The sequence below is a fragment of the Botrytis cinerea genome, chromosome 10 (assembly GCF_000143535.2).
Source record: "Botrytis cinerea B05.10 chromosome 10, complete sequence".
In the NCBI taxonomy this organism is placed as follows: Eukaryota; Fungi; Ascomycota; class Leotiomycetes; order Helotiales; family Sclerotiniaceae; genus Botrytis; species Botrytis cinerea.
In genome coordinates this window covers 646,923-663,446 of record NC_037319.1, presented here as the reverse complement: position 1 = coordinate 663,446, position 16,524 = coordinate 646,923, and the positions used below count along the sequence as shown (strand labels likewise).

Here is a 16,524-nt window from a genome sequence, read left to right as displayed (position 1 = left end):
GCAAAATTTTGTTGGTACCGTCTAGTGGCCTTGCAACATAAACTCGATGTGCATAGAACCCAAATGTACAATTGTTATGCCAGCAAGAGACAGATGATTCTCCATGTCATCATTGCGATATCAACGCTTGATACCAAAACTAGTTGCTATTATGGAAGACAGAGGATTTCCCCATATACATTCCGCTCTGCTCACTCAGCAGCAACGGCAGAGTGGTGGAGTACCTGAGCAAGTTATGGGTAAACCTCGGTAGTACATCGGTACTTGAAGGAGTTGCTCCAGACCGGATCACGTGAATCGAATTCAACTGAAGAGGTGTGCAGGACCAATAGGACACTGTAAAAATAGTTTTAGGTATAACTATCTCTTGAAATATTGATTTGCATATCTTAAAAACTCCCAGAATGATTCATCAGTGATTGAACAATAAAAAGCCAAGTTCTGAGATCACACAATTGAAGCGTAAATTTGTTAGAAGCCTCAAAAGCTGAGAAGTGTCCTCAGGTTATGCAGCTACTGGTGGACGTGACTGGGCGATGTTGATTGATACACGCAATTCAGTCTTTCAAGCTTTCATTCTCTTGGGCATTTTAGAGATGAACGAGACTATCGTGTATTAGTGTACCTTGGAGATACTTGGTTCCTCTTGATTCATATCGACATACACCTAGTCTTTTTCCCAACGCCCGAAATTCTAGGAAACGTGATGACATTGCTAAATGGGTAGTCATTCAGTGCTCATCTATTCCTGAGGTGTGTTGTTGGCTTTCGATATACGAGTCATTTTCTTCTAGGCTTGCAATTTTTTCATACTTGAGATACTAGGAATCAGAACAAGCTTTTAAGGGTAACTGGAAGCAAAATTCAGCGATCATAAAGTTTGACACTGGTAAATCTCCATCATATCCAATCTCCTGCACCAATACTATTAAGCAAAATTCAGCGATCATAAAGTTTGACACTGGTGAATCTCCATCACTCTCTTCCGAAGCCAACGACATCGATCTTGCCAAACCTAACTCTTCGTCAGAATATGTCAAACGTGGCTGGACATTAGACGAGACGTGGAGTACCGGGCTGTTTCAATATCTAAAAACAAGCGGAGGTCATAGAAGCATCGGAGATTCACAAACCTGGATGATCGACTTGTCAAGAATCAGAGTCAATAAACGCGAGAAAAAATTGCCGGACGCTCCTGTAGAACGTTCCCATTTTGGTATGGGTGCTAGTAAGGACGAAGCTAGTAATGATGAATGCATCTTTTTTAAGATCTACGCAACTTGAGAATTTAAAAAAATAAAAAAAGTAAAAAAAATAAAAAAAATAAAATAATTAAAAAAATTAAAAAAATTAAAAAAAACACAAGTACAACTTCACTTCCGCAATGGGTACTAAACACGATCGCACACATGGCTCAATTGTTAATGAGATGCTGGATTATTTGGGCATGAAGATGTATTCAGAGACTGGATGGTCCTTTTGTAACATCACTCCCCAAAGTCGTCTTTGAATCGTACTCAATTATTATGGCGGAAAGACTTATCAGGATGATATTCTTTTGATAGTATCAAAGAGGACGGTGAACTCGACGTCTTTCGGAAAACGTCATATCATTAGATGATATTCTTGGAACTTCAAACTCTGTCATACGATGGGATTCACATCTTACACCTCAGCTATGTATTTGTGCTTCTACACAAGGCCTGCTTCATGTGCGTACTGTCTAAATGTTTTCATAGAACCCCATCAATATCCTGAAATTGAACAAAATTCGTTGGAAAGATTCAATGTCCTGAATTTATAATGGATGGCTAACACCATCGCGTGATGTATCTTCTCTTGACACTGCAGTCATGAGGTGACAATCATTAAAGTAAAAGACTCCATATATCTACAATAACATCCATCACAAAGGCACTGTGCATACCTTCAACTATACCATACCACACCGCAGACCAACATCACATTCACATCCACATTCACATCCACGATTACCCAAAGAAAAGTCCCCAAAGTTCCCGAAAAATAAATTCCATTAGATCTAAAAAAAATCCGAAAAGCCAAAAGGCAAAAGCCAAAAGCCAAAAAAAAAACAAAAAAAGAGAATCAGGTTCGCAATACCTCTCAAAATCCAGTCAGTTACCCATCCTTCATCTGCGATGTCTCGACTACATCCCATCTCTCGATCTCTTCTATCTATCCTATCACGCAACATTAGTAACTCGCAATCGCGATTGATTCGTATCGCACACCTACCTCCAATCGATTCCTCCTCTTCTCTTGGGCGAAGAGGACATGGACTGGGTGATTTCAATTCTCGAGGTGAGAGGTTGAAGTTCGGGTTGTGATACTCCAAAAGGGGTCCGCAATAGATGCCTGATGGTTTTTTCCGGAGTGGGAATCGCATCGTGTGGGATTGAGGGGAGACTTTTGGAGATGGGGAAGAAGGGTTTGGGGCGGGCGAGGGTGGTTATATGTGGAAGGGGAGAGGTTGTTCTAGTTTGGTGTGGTGATAGAGAGATGGATGTTTGGGTGCTGTTCTTCGGTTTCTTTGTCATAGGGGCTTTTTATGTATGAGTTTATCGCTGCGCTTGTTGTTGTTACTTAGGAGTTCAGATGTAGAAAGGTCATTGAACGGTTCTTTGTGAGAATCTTTACGTTGTTGTTTCTTTGTCCTAGGTCTACAATCACACCAAAACGTTATCATGATCAACCTATCCAGTCATAGATCTCTCCCTCAATCTGCCTTCAAAACCCAAAGACTAGCCCCAACCGGTTTCTGTCCCTTTACGAATTTCAACCGATGATTTACTTCAACAGAAGCCCTTGCCCAACCATCCGATTCCCGTTCTCTCGCATTCTGCAACTCCATCGTGGTAAGATCCATTGATCATAACCTTTCTCTACACCAGATAGATAGCATTTTAGATTCCTGTATCAAATTACCATTGATGAAAATACATGCATCTTTTTTCAATGCGACAATTTAACTACCACAAAATTGAATACAATATTTATCAGACCAGTTATGGAAAATCCCACAGAAGAAATATACATCAGTGCTCCTGACAAACTGTTTTATGCAAAAACCTAAAGTCATCGGTTTATTTTATAAATGAATCGATGAAGTTAGCTTTTTTGGGCGAGCCAGCGATTGCCCAACAAAGAATTGTGATACAGCAACCCAAAATCTGGGCATGGGTGGAGGGGTTGCATTAGATGACGAGAAAAGATGACTTGAGTAAGTTCACATATTTCCAATGGGATAGATAAATTGGATTTGGATTTTGATTTGGCACCCGTTGATCAATTCTGCTTTGTAGGAGAATAAGTAAGTTGCTTGGAAGTCTTTCTCGAATTTCCAGACAATGAAGTGTGTGAAAACGAAGTTTGACGAACTTTCCAATATCTTAATAACGTCTTAATTGAGTGAATCTTGAATGATATAAATGGTAATACTTGCCAATAGTTCTTTCAGGTCTTCTCTTACTGATCTCTGAACATTGATTCATCATTCATCATTCACAAAACTATGCCGCCTCCTACTACCATCATACATGTAATGAGACACGCTCAAGTACGTATATTCCATGTGAGCCTATAAAATTGCTAACTCATTTCTCGCCAATAGCACGATAGATCTACGGGGCTATTATCGGATGACGGGAAGGAATAGGCACTCTCACTTGCTCGCCTATTCGTCAACGAAGGATTCATAACCGCGCATCACATTACCCATATTTTTTGTTCGCCAATGCCTCGATGTCAGCAAACTACGAAGATAGCCCTTAGAGATGTGATTGCTCGTGGAATTCCGATTATCACTGTGCAAGAGCTCTCTGATAATAGGGAGGTAGGTCTCTCCTTCATTTGGAGGTACGTCAGCCTTCGTGAGAGAAATGAGATCACGATGGTAACTCAGGGAGTTGTTCTGCGCACACTCCTCGGTCTTCACAACGTTGGTTAGTTCCTCTCCACTACCTTTGACACCAAAAGACTTTGGGTAAGAAATATCTAACACGAGCATCGCCTAGTATATCGGCCAGAAGAATTTCCTGATGTGCTGATCAGGAGCTACCTTCTGATACAGGAGCTTCACTATGTCCCTCGTTCGAGATTACCCTGGGAGAGAAGGCCAGTAGATCCATCTCCTGATCGCTTAACTGCATACTACCGCATAGCTGTGAAATGTGCCAAAGTTTTGGTTAGATATGTACCTATCGTGTGGTTCGGTAACAGGGCGATAGGCCTAACAATGCATTTTACAATTCCATCATTGTCTTAATGGTTGATGCTCAATTTCTTCATGATGAAGACCTGATAATCAATCAGTTCATCATTCAAGAACCTCTGTGATTATCGATGAAATGAGATCTTGGAGTTGAAATCTTGATGACGGACCTAAAATTTGACAGATCCATGGACCATTGCTGTTTTCCTCTGCCTGCTATAGTTTTGTCATTCTGTCGACAGAGATTAGAAACGATGATCAATTCAATTTACAGCAGAGATTTCTGCTCACTGTCTGAACTTCGATTTGGCGAACTTGCAGTCGTGAAAATCATAGCCTAAGACTAGAAAGCCTGAGACTAGAACGTATCTTTTATGTGCAGTATTGACCGGGAGACTAGAATTTCAAGAAAAGAGGCTTCAAGCTATCGAGAAGTGAGTGTAGACTAATATCCCATCTGCCGCACAAAAATGGCTTTTCCCTTCCCACAATAATTACTTCCAGACTAGCAGCAATGGACGAGCTTTGACTCGGTGAGTCTAGATGGATGGGATGTTTGATAGTGAGCCAGAGTTGAGAAGAGCATCATGCCATTTTGTCATAACGTTTCCTAGTTGAGATAACTCAGACTGAGACTTCAGTTCTCTTCCATTGAACTAGTAAAGTGTGGAAAGAAACGCTCCTATGCTGAAGGATATCTACACACAGTGGTGGTGTCACAAACATCTGTTGCAGACACTCCGAAAACGCGTGGTCATCACATCACGTATTCCCAAATAGGACACAGACATGAACCAGAATTCGAGGTACAAGTCGCAATGAGCGATGATAGATTGAAAGTACCTAATATAAGTATCGTATATATGAAGTGATCCAACTCAGATAATCTTAAGCCATATCTAGGTCTTTACAATGTAGTATGGTGATAGGGCAGGAAGGAGAGAAGGACGTCCGAGCGCCATTTCAGCCACACTCTGTACTAAAATATCAAGGTACAGCCACACGTTGGCGCGAAATACTTCGTCGCATTTCCCATCTCGACGCGTTCCTAGCTCCAGAAGAATTCCATCAAATAACCTCAACTTCAATTACAATTTTGACCTCAACAATCATCAACCCAATCAAGGCATTGAATTTTCTACTGTGATACTTGTCAACTCACCAATATCCGAACTCAAAGCACAACTACACCGCCAAAATGACGGACTACTCCCAACTCAAGGTCCCTGAGCTTAAGAAGCTTCTTCAAGAGAAGTCCTTACCTATCTCTGGTAACAAGGCAGATTTGATCGCCAGGTTACAAGAATCCGAGAAAGCGCCAGCTGGTGAAGCTACCGGTAAGTTCAATTGGAAAGTGCGGTCTAGAAATTCAAAGCTGAAAATTCTTAGCAACAACAGGAGAAGATGAAATCGATTGGGACGAAGATGACGAAAAGAAAGCAACACCCGCAGAAGCTGCGATAGCAGCTGCTGGAGGAAAAGAAGAGATTCCCAACCCTACGAAAGTCCCGAATCAAGAACCTGCGATTGATCCTGCCAAAACCACAGATTTGAAGGTTACCGGAGGCGAAGGTGTTCCAACAGCTGAAGATGGTGCAATCGCAGCCTCGGGCCCCACCACAACTGAAGTTGCACCTGTACCAGAAGCACCAAAACAGGATTTCAGCGCCGGTATTGAAAAATCCGATGCACAGAAGGAGGCAGAGAAACGTGCTGCAAGAGCCAAGAGATTCGGTATCACAGAGGATGATGAGGCCGCGAAATTAGCAGAGCGTGCGAAGAAGTTTGGATTGGACAACAGTAAAATTGTCGAGGGATTGGACAGCGCACTACCGGAAAGAAGACAAAAGAGAGCTCGGGAAGATGGTAGACAAGGAGGAAGGAATTCAAAAAGACCAACACCAGACACCAGGAGATCACAACATGGCCCAAGAAATGCGCAGAAGTCCGGTCCAAAACCGCCTGCAGCAGGTCGTGTCACCGATAACCCGGCTGAGAAGGCAAAGGCGGAAGCTAGAGCAAAGAGATTTGCAACTGCTGAATAAGGGGACCTACGGAGATGACATAGCTATACATCGCAACAACACGATTAGCTAGCGTTCCTGTATACTAGTGATTTGTTTTTTTTTTAATTTTCCACGGAATTCAGCGGCCTTAATCATTTACAGAATACCATTGATACGAAACATTTTCTCTCTCTTGGTTTGGATCCCGTGAGCTCACCAATTTCCCAAAATATACGTCCAAACAAGCTCTGTCCGTGCTTCTTGATCAAGTGCCATTTCCCTGGGGACATTTGCGGTGGTATTTTATCTACTTGTTTCGGTGGTTTTCAACGTTCAGGCGCAAGGTCCATCCAGGTCTCGGACAAATATATTATTTTGAGCATGCAATAGTTGGAATTTTGAGTTTTTGGAAAGGATATCAGGAACCAATAACTACTTGAGGTTCGAGCAAGAGATATAATAGGCACTCGATAGTGCCAGGGGAAGGTCGACTCAAATGTTGACGTCCAACGATTATCCTTTGAGCTTCCCGAAGGATCTGCACTATACCTTTGATGGAACCAAGTACCGCGAATGGAAATCCCCAAGTGACTTTGATAGATGTGATAGGAGTAGCAGAGGAAATGGTAATTATCCGCATCTACACACTTGAAAAGAGGTGCACACCGACGCCCGGAAAAAGGACTCTTGGATCAACATTATCTTCATCCAATCACATTGGCGAAGCGTAGATTTCCCCATTCTAGTACGCCATCGATGTTCCAGACGGAAAATCGAACTCATCTCATCGTTTGAAGTAACTGGGTTTACAACCATACATTGCAGCATCACGTTACTGATTTGGACCCGAAGTTAGGGAAAGCCGCACACCTTCTGCTGGTCCAATGAGAGGTTCTAGAACCCTGCTCGTTGAGAATATATTCATCACCCGTGGCTTGGAAATGCGTTGCGGTGCGGTCCTGGATCCCGAAAAAAGGGTTTTCTGTGGGTGATCTCTTTTTTCCGGATCACGTTTGATTGATGTGATTTGATTGAATGATATTTCCCCTCTTCTCTTCTCATTTTTGCTAAAAATAAAAATAAAAATAAGAATAAAAATAAAAATAAATGTGAATTGGAAAAAATTGAAAAATTTAAAAAATCAAAAATCCGAGAAAATTTGCCTGCCAGCGCATAGATGGTAGAGAAAGCAACCTAGCAGTATCACATTCCAACACTTCGTATAACTATACAGTTTGGAATGGAATCGAAAATCGGAAGAATGATTCGGCGCCTCATGTGTGGCGCATGAATGCACGAAGTGTCTTCTCCATCGTATCTTCTCTCGTGTGCTTTGTATGTATGTGTGTATGTACTTCGCCACAGTCTAGTTTAGGGTACCTAGGTCGGTGATTTTCCGCATTGCATTGTTATTGTATGGAGTATGGAGGGACAACGCAGCATTTTCGCCATTGTGCGGTGCGGTGTTGTGCGGTGTTGTGTTGTGTGGGCTGATGGGGATGAGATGGGATGATGGGGTGAAGAGGGGCTAGTGGCTCAGTAGGTGGACTTCAGCTTGTCTGGGAAGGGGAGAGATGGGAAGGGATTGTCCTTTTGGTGATTTACCTATGTGTGTGTTATGTGTTATGTGTGTTATGTATGTATGTATGTATGCATGTATGTATGTATGTGTAAGGAGTTCTCGGATCGGTGGGGGGGACGTGAGAGTGCCTTGGGGATGGGGATGGATGGATGGATGTGAATGTGAATGTGGATGTGGATGTGGATGTGAATACTCAGCCTCATGTGCCAACTGTTAACTTTGCAATTGGGAGTCGTTTGGTCCGCTGTGGCGGAATTGAAGGGTTGAGTTGGGGTTGAGTTTGAGGTGAGGTGAGGTCGGTGGAATTGGAATTTGGTATTGGTGTTGTATTTGCTGATCGTGATGTTGTGTTATCTGTCTATAATCTCCTAGCTAGCTAGGGAAGGGAAGCAGAAGTTGCTGTGTTGGGAAGAGTATCTGTCTATCTGTCTATCTGTCTATCTCTCTATCCTTGTATATCCTTAGTATGTATCGCGTATGCCGATACGATTAGATGGGAAGTAATCATAATCGTACTGACTGGCTGGTGGGTGATGACTTGATATTACTGATTGGGTGTTTAAGAGAGAGGACGGTGAGATTTTTGGGATGTTTGGCTGGGCAAATAGGTAGATTGATTTGCTGGGCTTGTTTGCTAGATGGTATCCGTGTTTCCTGCTCCTCTTTGGGGGACTTTGGGGGGCAAGGGTTGATGGGCTAATATGCTACAGAGACAGAGATGATCAAATGGCATGTACGTATAACTGTTTTTGTCCACTCGAGTAGATGGGTGATGGGCGATCAGTCCTGAAGGAAGGATTGTCGCTAGTGGTGGAAAGTTTGCATGGCTGAAGACACAGGGAGACGGGTAAAGATATTCTGCACTCCTCCCCTCCCACCAGAAGAGATAGCAATGTAGACAGCATGATGGACGATATTACTCCGAAGCGGGATGGAAAGGAGAAAGATTCGTTCGAGCCGGTCCGGTACTAGGTTCACGTCTCGAGATTGGGTCTCATAGGCTCGCTCTTTCAACCCCCGGATTCTTGGTCGTGAGCCGGGTGCAGCAGGAGATGATGAGAGGCCAGTTTACGGGGAGGGGTTTGCTGAAAGCTGATGCGGTGTACGATTGACGATGTGCAATGCGCGATCTGCGAGCGATGCTGGATGTACAGAGTAGGTAACGGGTGACAGGTAATAGTCTAGTTGAGGAAGGCGCTTGACAACGTTTAGTCCAACCCCAAAGCTTCAATGACCACGGACGGTGAGCATGAATGTTACCAGAGTACAATGCATGTTGCCAACTGCTTCCCGAAAAGTCCCACCCAACACATACGACGATGGCATGGCATGGCAGAAGCGCAAAAGACCCGCTCAGCACATGGGATGGACGGGCAACAAAGCAAAATAAACCAACTGGTGTGCAACAAGCGCGCAAGGGAATCTGAGACTGCGACGTCGTACTGGCATAACCCATATTTTGATCCTCGAGAGAAAAACCAATGGGAAAATTCACGAATCATACAATCTTGTTGCTGCAAGGCGATCCAGTCAGTCTTTCACGATATGTTATCTGTTATCTCCCAATTATCCATTATTGCTGGCTCTCCCCATCTACCAATTATCGGTTTCTTTGGCTGTCTCATCAATGTAACCTTGTTTTACCCGACGAATGATGATTTGGCGTTTAACCAGAAAACTCTTCAATCGGATCTCGAGCCCAACTTGACTCGGTATGTGATTGAGTGGGCGATTGATGGACAGACAAGATCAGAAAATAGCTAGCTGGCTAGGTATGTATGTGTGTGTGTGTGTGTGTGTACTCTGCGTGTATATTCTCCACGCAATTATGGTCTCCTCAACGCCAAACCAAGCTTCATCGTGTGCCAATTAATCTATGCATGAGGCCCGAGAAGCAGATCATAGGCTTGCAACTACATATCCCTCCTTTCGACACGGCCATCTTGCCTTGCTCTGGCTTCTTGTTCTCAATGCAGATACTCTATCTAGCCCTTACACTTGCACCAAATCCGAGAATGCTGATCATCCCAACGACTCAATTGAGAATCTAACGAGACTCGACTTTTTACTTTTTTACTTTTTACGCTCGCCTCTACTGCTTTCACACCTTGGGCCTCAATTTAACGGTCACTAATCTGGATTCATGTCAAGATCTTCGCCTCGTCGGCTACTCCAGAGGCACAGTCACACATGCCCATGTCGATGGACCGTGGGAGAGACCCAATCCTTCAGACAAATGGCGTTGACCAGATGGGACCTCACAATAATAACAGTAACGCCACAACGCAAGCAAGTACCGGGCATGGACGCAGAAGAGCCTATGATACCGCCTCCAGCTTCCTAGGATGTCCAGAAAGCATGATGACTCTCTCATGTATCTCTCTCCACCGCATATCCAGAATTCTTGGTTCTTTTGCCCTGCAATCTAATTATTGGTACGTTCTCCATACATGTACTCACACATACGTACATATCATGTACAGACGCCATTCGTACGCTACGTTATATTGCGTCCCGCCCTTTCCCTCCTGTGAGTACGACCAAAAATAAATGAAGCCAGTGTCGAGACTCCATCGAGCTGCAGGAACCAAAAGTCCAATCGCCGCCAGTGGATTCTCGCTCTGTCGCTCTGGTTATCCTGTCGACTCGAAAAAGCATCGTCTCCATTATTTTAGACGGGAAAAACTATACGGTGACAGTCCCCACACTCTAGGCCCTATTACCTATCCTTTTCCCGCTAGGTACGACCTGACCTTATGGTCAACCACAACCACAACGACTGGTAATCCTCCAAAAGACTCTTAAGAAAATCATCGGCATTTTTTCTTTCTTCGCTTTTCTTCTTTCTCCTTTCTGTTTTTGCTTTTGGCTCTTGAACAGTCAACCTATTAATCTTTCGTTGCATGTCCGGGATTTCCTACAGCTTTTGCTTTGTTTCAATACCCATATACCCTGCCCTGAGATACCCTACCCTGGTGGTGATCCATACGTTTTTCATGATCCATTTGCTGCCTTCACGTGCTCCAATCCAAGTATACTGGATACACACTTAATTTCCTGCCATTACGACCACACCATCTCGGCTTTTCAATATTCCCATGCAGTAAAGTCTTCGCTGAGACGCAGATCCCCGGGTCAATAATCTAAGAGAGTGGTAAAAAGGTATTGCACTCTGTAACTTCTTCCACTCTCGCTCGCTATATACTCACTGGCTTTAGTCTTGACATAATTTAGACTCTCCCGTTGAGACCCAGCTTGTTTCCCATATAACATAGATCAAATGTCAAGAATATACCCTTGTCACTATTTATAACCACCGGTGGATCCATACACATCTTCCCTTGAAGAATGTTACTTGAAGCAAGAAGTCATGGCATCCAACAATATGCAATTTGGTTTACCATCCAGGCCAAATGTTACAGTATCGCAAAGAAGAGTTCCACGCCCGACCCAACCACAAGAAGTTGGCAAGCCACGGGGCATGAGAGACGATAGTGCATACATTCGATCCAGACGAGAGCAAAGAAGGGCAAACTTGGAGCTTAATCAGCAGACACAACTACCTCGGCCAAGCATACGACAACCGTCGCCAGTACCAAGATCGAAATCCGAGACTGGATCTAGAGAAACGGCAACGCCTCTATTAGGACTTGGAGCTCGTTCAAACGGAGATGTTTCTAACATACACTTGCTTCCGGCCGTCAACGGAAAAGTATCTGGAAATGTTTTGAGGAGAAAGCCTTCATCGATAGCTCAACATGCCGAGTTTAGTCGGCCAACAACGGCCAGGACGGCAAATAGTTCCCCAGCTAATTGGGGTCATGTATCTGGACCTAAGCCTACTACGCAAGCTTCAATAAATCCAGGAGCTCCACGTATAGAAACCTCACAGCAAGTTCGCAAGGGTTCTTCATCTTCTATTAAGGAAGTACCGCCACGGATCATACCGGAGCTGGATAGATATCGAACGAAACCCGAACAGCACCGTGAGGAGTTGAATGCTAAGTTTGGATCTAACATTCCCTACAAATTGAAGACTCCCGAGATATCTCCTCCAACCCCTTCAATGTCTGCAGGTTTTGTAAGTTCAGGATCCAGCCACAAAAGGTATAGCGGATATAGTGGAAGTGGATACAGTGCAAGCCCTTCTACAAGGTTTTCCGAGTCACCAGGTCCAAGCGCTTATAGTAGAGATACTACTCCTACTTCGATGTCATCTGTATCGCCTAGTATCTTTGTACCTTTCAAGTCTAGTATTCCAAGTCGTCGAGGAAGTAGTCCGACCAGGACCAGGCCGCCTGTTACTCGGAGACGCGAAAGTGATGCATCAAATGAGCTCAACAATGCAATCAATGATTCACGCGGGCTACCATCGTTGCGAGAGTCTGTGAATTCTTCTTCGTCTAATTCTACGGTTAAGGCGGATGGAAAAGCTCGGGATAAGGGGCATAAGAAGAAGAAGTCGTTATCTTCTCTTCCACCTAGTCCACCACCTCGTAAGTCTTCTAATCAATTTCAGAGGTCACCACAAGAAAAGGTGTTACCTACCAAAGCAATCCCAAATCCATCATACGCTGGATCGATTCCATCGCCAATATCATCCCCTCCAAGGCCATCAGTTCCATTGATAGAGACGATCGATAGACCTTCACCCCCAAGAAGACCTAGCAGGGATGGTACCCCGGATTTAAGGTCCCAGATTGGAGACTTTGCAGTACTTCAAAGCAATTTTACTGGTATGAGGTTTACACACAATAAGAGCAATAGTGTTTCCTCACAAAGAGCAGCATCGTCCCCTCTTCAGACCTCAGTGACCCAAGCATCACTAGACTCATCCCGGAACCCATCTCCGGCTCCAGTCCACCCACTACAGCGGGATCCTACTCCAGCACCTACTGGTCTTGGAATAATCCCAAGCCTCAGGCCACCTTCTCGCGGTCGCGTCACTCGCACTCCAAGTCCAAGTGTTGATAGTGGAAAGCATCGTTTTGGACTTTTTGGTCGAAGGACAAAGACAGCCCCCGAAGTAACAACTATCTCGACAGAAAAATCTCAAAAGAAAGGACCAGCTGCAGGTACTGGCCATGAAGGGTATACAAGATATGCCCTGCGTGGGCGTACTACCACCAGACCTGCTACAGGAAAGCCTCGAGAAAGAAGTCTAAGTGGAGCTCCAATATCTAAAGACCAACTGGATACCACGGATCCATTTTTCCGGGATCGTATGAGCCCTGTTATCATATCAGGTGGTGGAACCATAAAGGAGAATCGCAACTCTATTGTTGAAGTCGTCAGTGGTACAGAAAGTAACACTAGCCTTCCTATACTAGATCAGAACATTTCTCAGAATGGTTTGAGTCAAGCGACGCCCAAAGCTATTTTGCAACCATCGGCGTTTCCAAAAGAAAATAGTGAGAGAACTTCTACTATAGATACTTCCAATGTTAGAAGGCCTTCCGACAGCCAGGATGAAGATCAGCCAAAGAATCCATCCATTGCATTCCGAAGGTCGCTTCAACGTCTCAATAGTGCGACAACAATTTTAAATATTCCTCAACCACTAAATATCCCAACGAAAGGTCCTTCATCTTCAATAAGTAGCCTGGATCCTAGCTTAATGTCTGGAGAATCACAACTGGAATTAGAAGAAATCGAGCGTGGAAGACAAGCCCAACTTAGTAAGCCGGCAAAATTGGAGAAGCGAGCAAGGTCACCACGAAAGTGGAATTTCTTTCATCGACATGCGCCCAAGCCAGAGACCGAGATCAAATCTGATGCGGTACCTGTCACCATTGGTAGACAACCTGTTAAGCCCATACCCCACTACGCTATGTTTGAATTTTCTGATGAGCCAGAAGATACCGATAGTGTGGATTTAGCGGAAATTTTGAGAGATTCAGAGGTGGTAGGACTAACTGATGAGCAATTGAACGAACTGAGGTTTAGTAATTATAAGGAAAATATCCGACGTATCGAGGAGCTTCAAACAGCAATGGCACCTTCACTCCCAGAGATGGTTCCAGCAACCGTTGCCTTTTCACCGCCGGAATTAGTAATGCCATCACCACCACAAGTCCCTCAGACTCATACAGATTCTCAAGTCCAGAGAGAAGTGACACCCATTCGACCAAGTCGCCTCCAACAAGTTGGTCGAATCCCAAAGGTCGTCTCCGCAAGACCTGAAGCTACATCTCCAATATCCTTCTCAAGACCATTTGCACGATTGAGTACCATACAACCTGTCGTGGATTTATCTTCATTTGATGTAGATTCGGTTGCTTTAGGTGCAAGCCCACCGAAATTTTCCAGCCCTGAAACTTACCCGGCACAATTCAACAGTCCATCATATCAACGAGAATTTCTAGCTTTCTCGCCAAGAAGGTCTCCCAGGAATAATTCCACAGCTACAACCAGTAGTTCAAGCACAATCAATGGTGCTGAGATTACGGCAATTATTCCCGAACCTGATTCGGCGTTAGCAGAAGATGAAGTCTGGGACGAATACGACGATTTGATCGAAACGGAAAGTACGGCAAGAAAATCTCGCATTGTTTCTACAACGTCATCTTATGGTGTTCCATTTCAGTACGAAACTTATCAAAGTCCCTCTACCCGCATTATCAAGCCCATGCTTCAAGCTTCTCCTTTTCCCAATCGCGAATTGCCTGACATACCACGTCGAAGATCTGCAATCACATCTATAGCTTCGAGTTGCTATAGCATCGATGTCGACGCGACTACGAAATTTGGAGGCCAAGATACCCTGAAATCGAATCCATCGCCAACAGCTCCAACATTTTCTCCCGAATCACTCAAACGCAACGATTCTACCCATTCAACTAAATCTCGACGAATTTCCATAGTCGAAGCACGAAAATCGGGTTCTAGTGATACATCACGGATATCAGGAGCTAGTCTCTTGAGAATTGAATCTGAAGAAAGTAGTTCTCCGATTTCACAAGTCAATTTGAGAGTGGGAAGTATGAGTGTTAGTAAATGGCTTACTTTTGGGAATGTATTGTTCAGTCCAGCTAGAGATGAGGTAGGCAATTTGATGGATGGACCCAGGACGAAATGTCATTCCATTTTAGTTATTGATGGACTTGGCAATGGTATGTTTGATCGAAATTTATTCATGGTATGGTACTAATATAAATTAGACGACTGGTCTTTCTACGCCGCAGAAACTTATCCAACCTGTACATTCTACAATTTATCCCCTACCGCTCCTCCGCCAACTGCCAATACTAAGAATCCCGCCTATCTACTTCCTCCTCCTAACCACCGACAAATTCAATTTTCTCCTCTTAGTAGCACTTCCAAATTTCCTTTTCCATCTTCTACATTCAGCACCGTAATTTTCCGCTTCCCTTCCTCTCTCACTACCCAAACTTATAATCACATACTCTCTGAGTCTCGACGCGTACTCAAACCTGGTGGATACATCGAAATTACGCTTCTCGACCTCGATATGTTGAATATGGGTCCTCGTACTCGTCGCGCTGTGCGAGGTCTAAAAACGAGATTGAAGAATAGAGATGAGGGTGTTGTATTGGGCAGTCTGGGAGATATGATTCTTAGAGGACTTGGAGCGAGAGGATTCGGTGATGTGAAGAGTTGTCGGGTAGGGATCCCGGTGGTCGGAGTGTTGGAACGGGCTAGGAGTGGAAAGGAGAAGGCAATGGAAGATGGAAACCGACGAAATGGAAAGAAAGAAGACAGAAGTTTGGCCGAAATGATGAAGGAGGAGAGTGAATCTGCAGATGAAAGCATCACACGAATGGTAGCGAAGGTGGGAAGGTGGTGGTATGGACGATGTTATGAAGCTTCCTTGCTTGCTTTTGAATCGAAAACGAAGATGGAAAACGATGAGAATGAGGGAGGGGACTCGAAAGAGAAAGAAACGAAAAGCATCTTCACCGATATCAAGGTCTTGGATGAATGCGAGAAGTGGAACGCGAGTTTCAAATTGGTGGTTATACATGCACAGAAACCGGTGGTAGTTAGGAGGAGAACTAACAGTGTTTGAATTTCGCTCTATTAAAGAAGACATGATTTATGAATGAAAGAAGGAAAAATTTTTAAAAATTCATGAGATGGTTGGATGGGTGCGAACCCGATTTTTTGTATACAGGTTTCCTTTTTCTTTCTTTTTTCTTGGATTTGATTCGACTCGATTCTATTCGATTGGAGGTCACCGGTTGGCTTAATTATAATGCAGTGCGATCTGGGATTGCGGGTTTGGTGATTTGGGATTTTGATTGGATGGAACGGGATTGAATAGTATGAGGTGAGAGGAGGTGGATGAAAGAGGTGGATCGAAGAGGTTGAAAAGATATGGTTTATGAATTATGATGAGTTTATGAAGTTTACTATTTCTTTTATAAGTGGCTTGGGTGGTTTGAATGGTGGGTGGTGTGTTGTAATGTTATCTATTATAAGGGTGGGGAGAGGTAGTGATGGAGAGGAGGAGAAAAGAGTTCTATAGGAAAGAGATTGAAGGATTGATATATATCAAGAGAAGAAAGAAGAGAAGAGAAGATACTCAATTAGTGAGTCAAGTGTAGATATATAGGATGATAAATCAATAAATCAATTACAAATTATAAATTGGTTGATGAGAATGAGTTAGGATTTATCTTCTTGATAATCTATGTTGAATATTCGTTGTGTGTTTGATATTAATTATAGTAATTAGAGAAGAC

The 16,524-nt window shown here is 43.8% G+C and overlaps 2 protein-coding genes across 2 annotated transcripts; both read left to right on the top strand.

Annotated features, from left to right (window-relative positions):
* The first annotated feature begins 5,207 nt into the window (after positions 1 to 5,207).
* BCIN_10g01700 (hypothetical protein) lies at positions 5,208 to 7,298 on the top strand. Its single transcript, XM_024695461.1, has 2 exons — positions 5,208 to 5,568; positions 5,621 to 7,298. Exons 1-2 carry the CDS (start codon positions 5,430 to 5,432, stop codon positions 6,274 to 6,276), a joined length of 795 nt encoding a protein of 264 aa, XP_024551255.1. The 5' UTR covers positions 5,208 to 5,429; the 3' UTR covers positions 6,277 to 7,298.
* A 2,099-nt stretch (positions 7,299 to 9,397) lies between these two features.
* On the top strand, positions 9,398 to 16,420 carry BCIN_10g01690 (hypothetical protein). Its single transcript, XM_024695460.1, has 3 exons — positions 9,398 to 10,981; positions 11,038 to 14,931; positions 14,980 to 16,420. Exons 2-3 carry the CDS (start codon positions 11,205 to 11,207, stop codon positions 15,846 to 15,848), a joined length of 4,596 nt encoding a protein of 1,531 aa, XP_024551254.1. The 5' UTR covers positions 9,398 to 10,981; positions 11,038 to 11,204; the 3' UTR covers positions 15,849 to 16,420.
* The last annotated feature ends 104 nt before the right edge of the window (positions 16,421 to 16,524 follow it).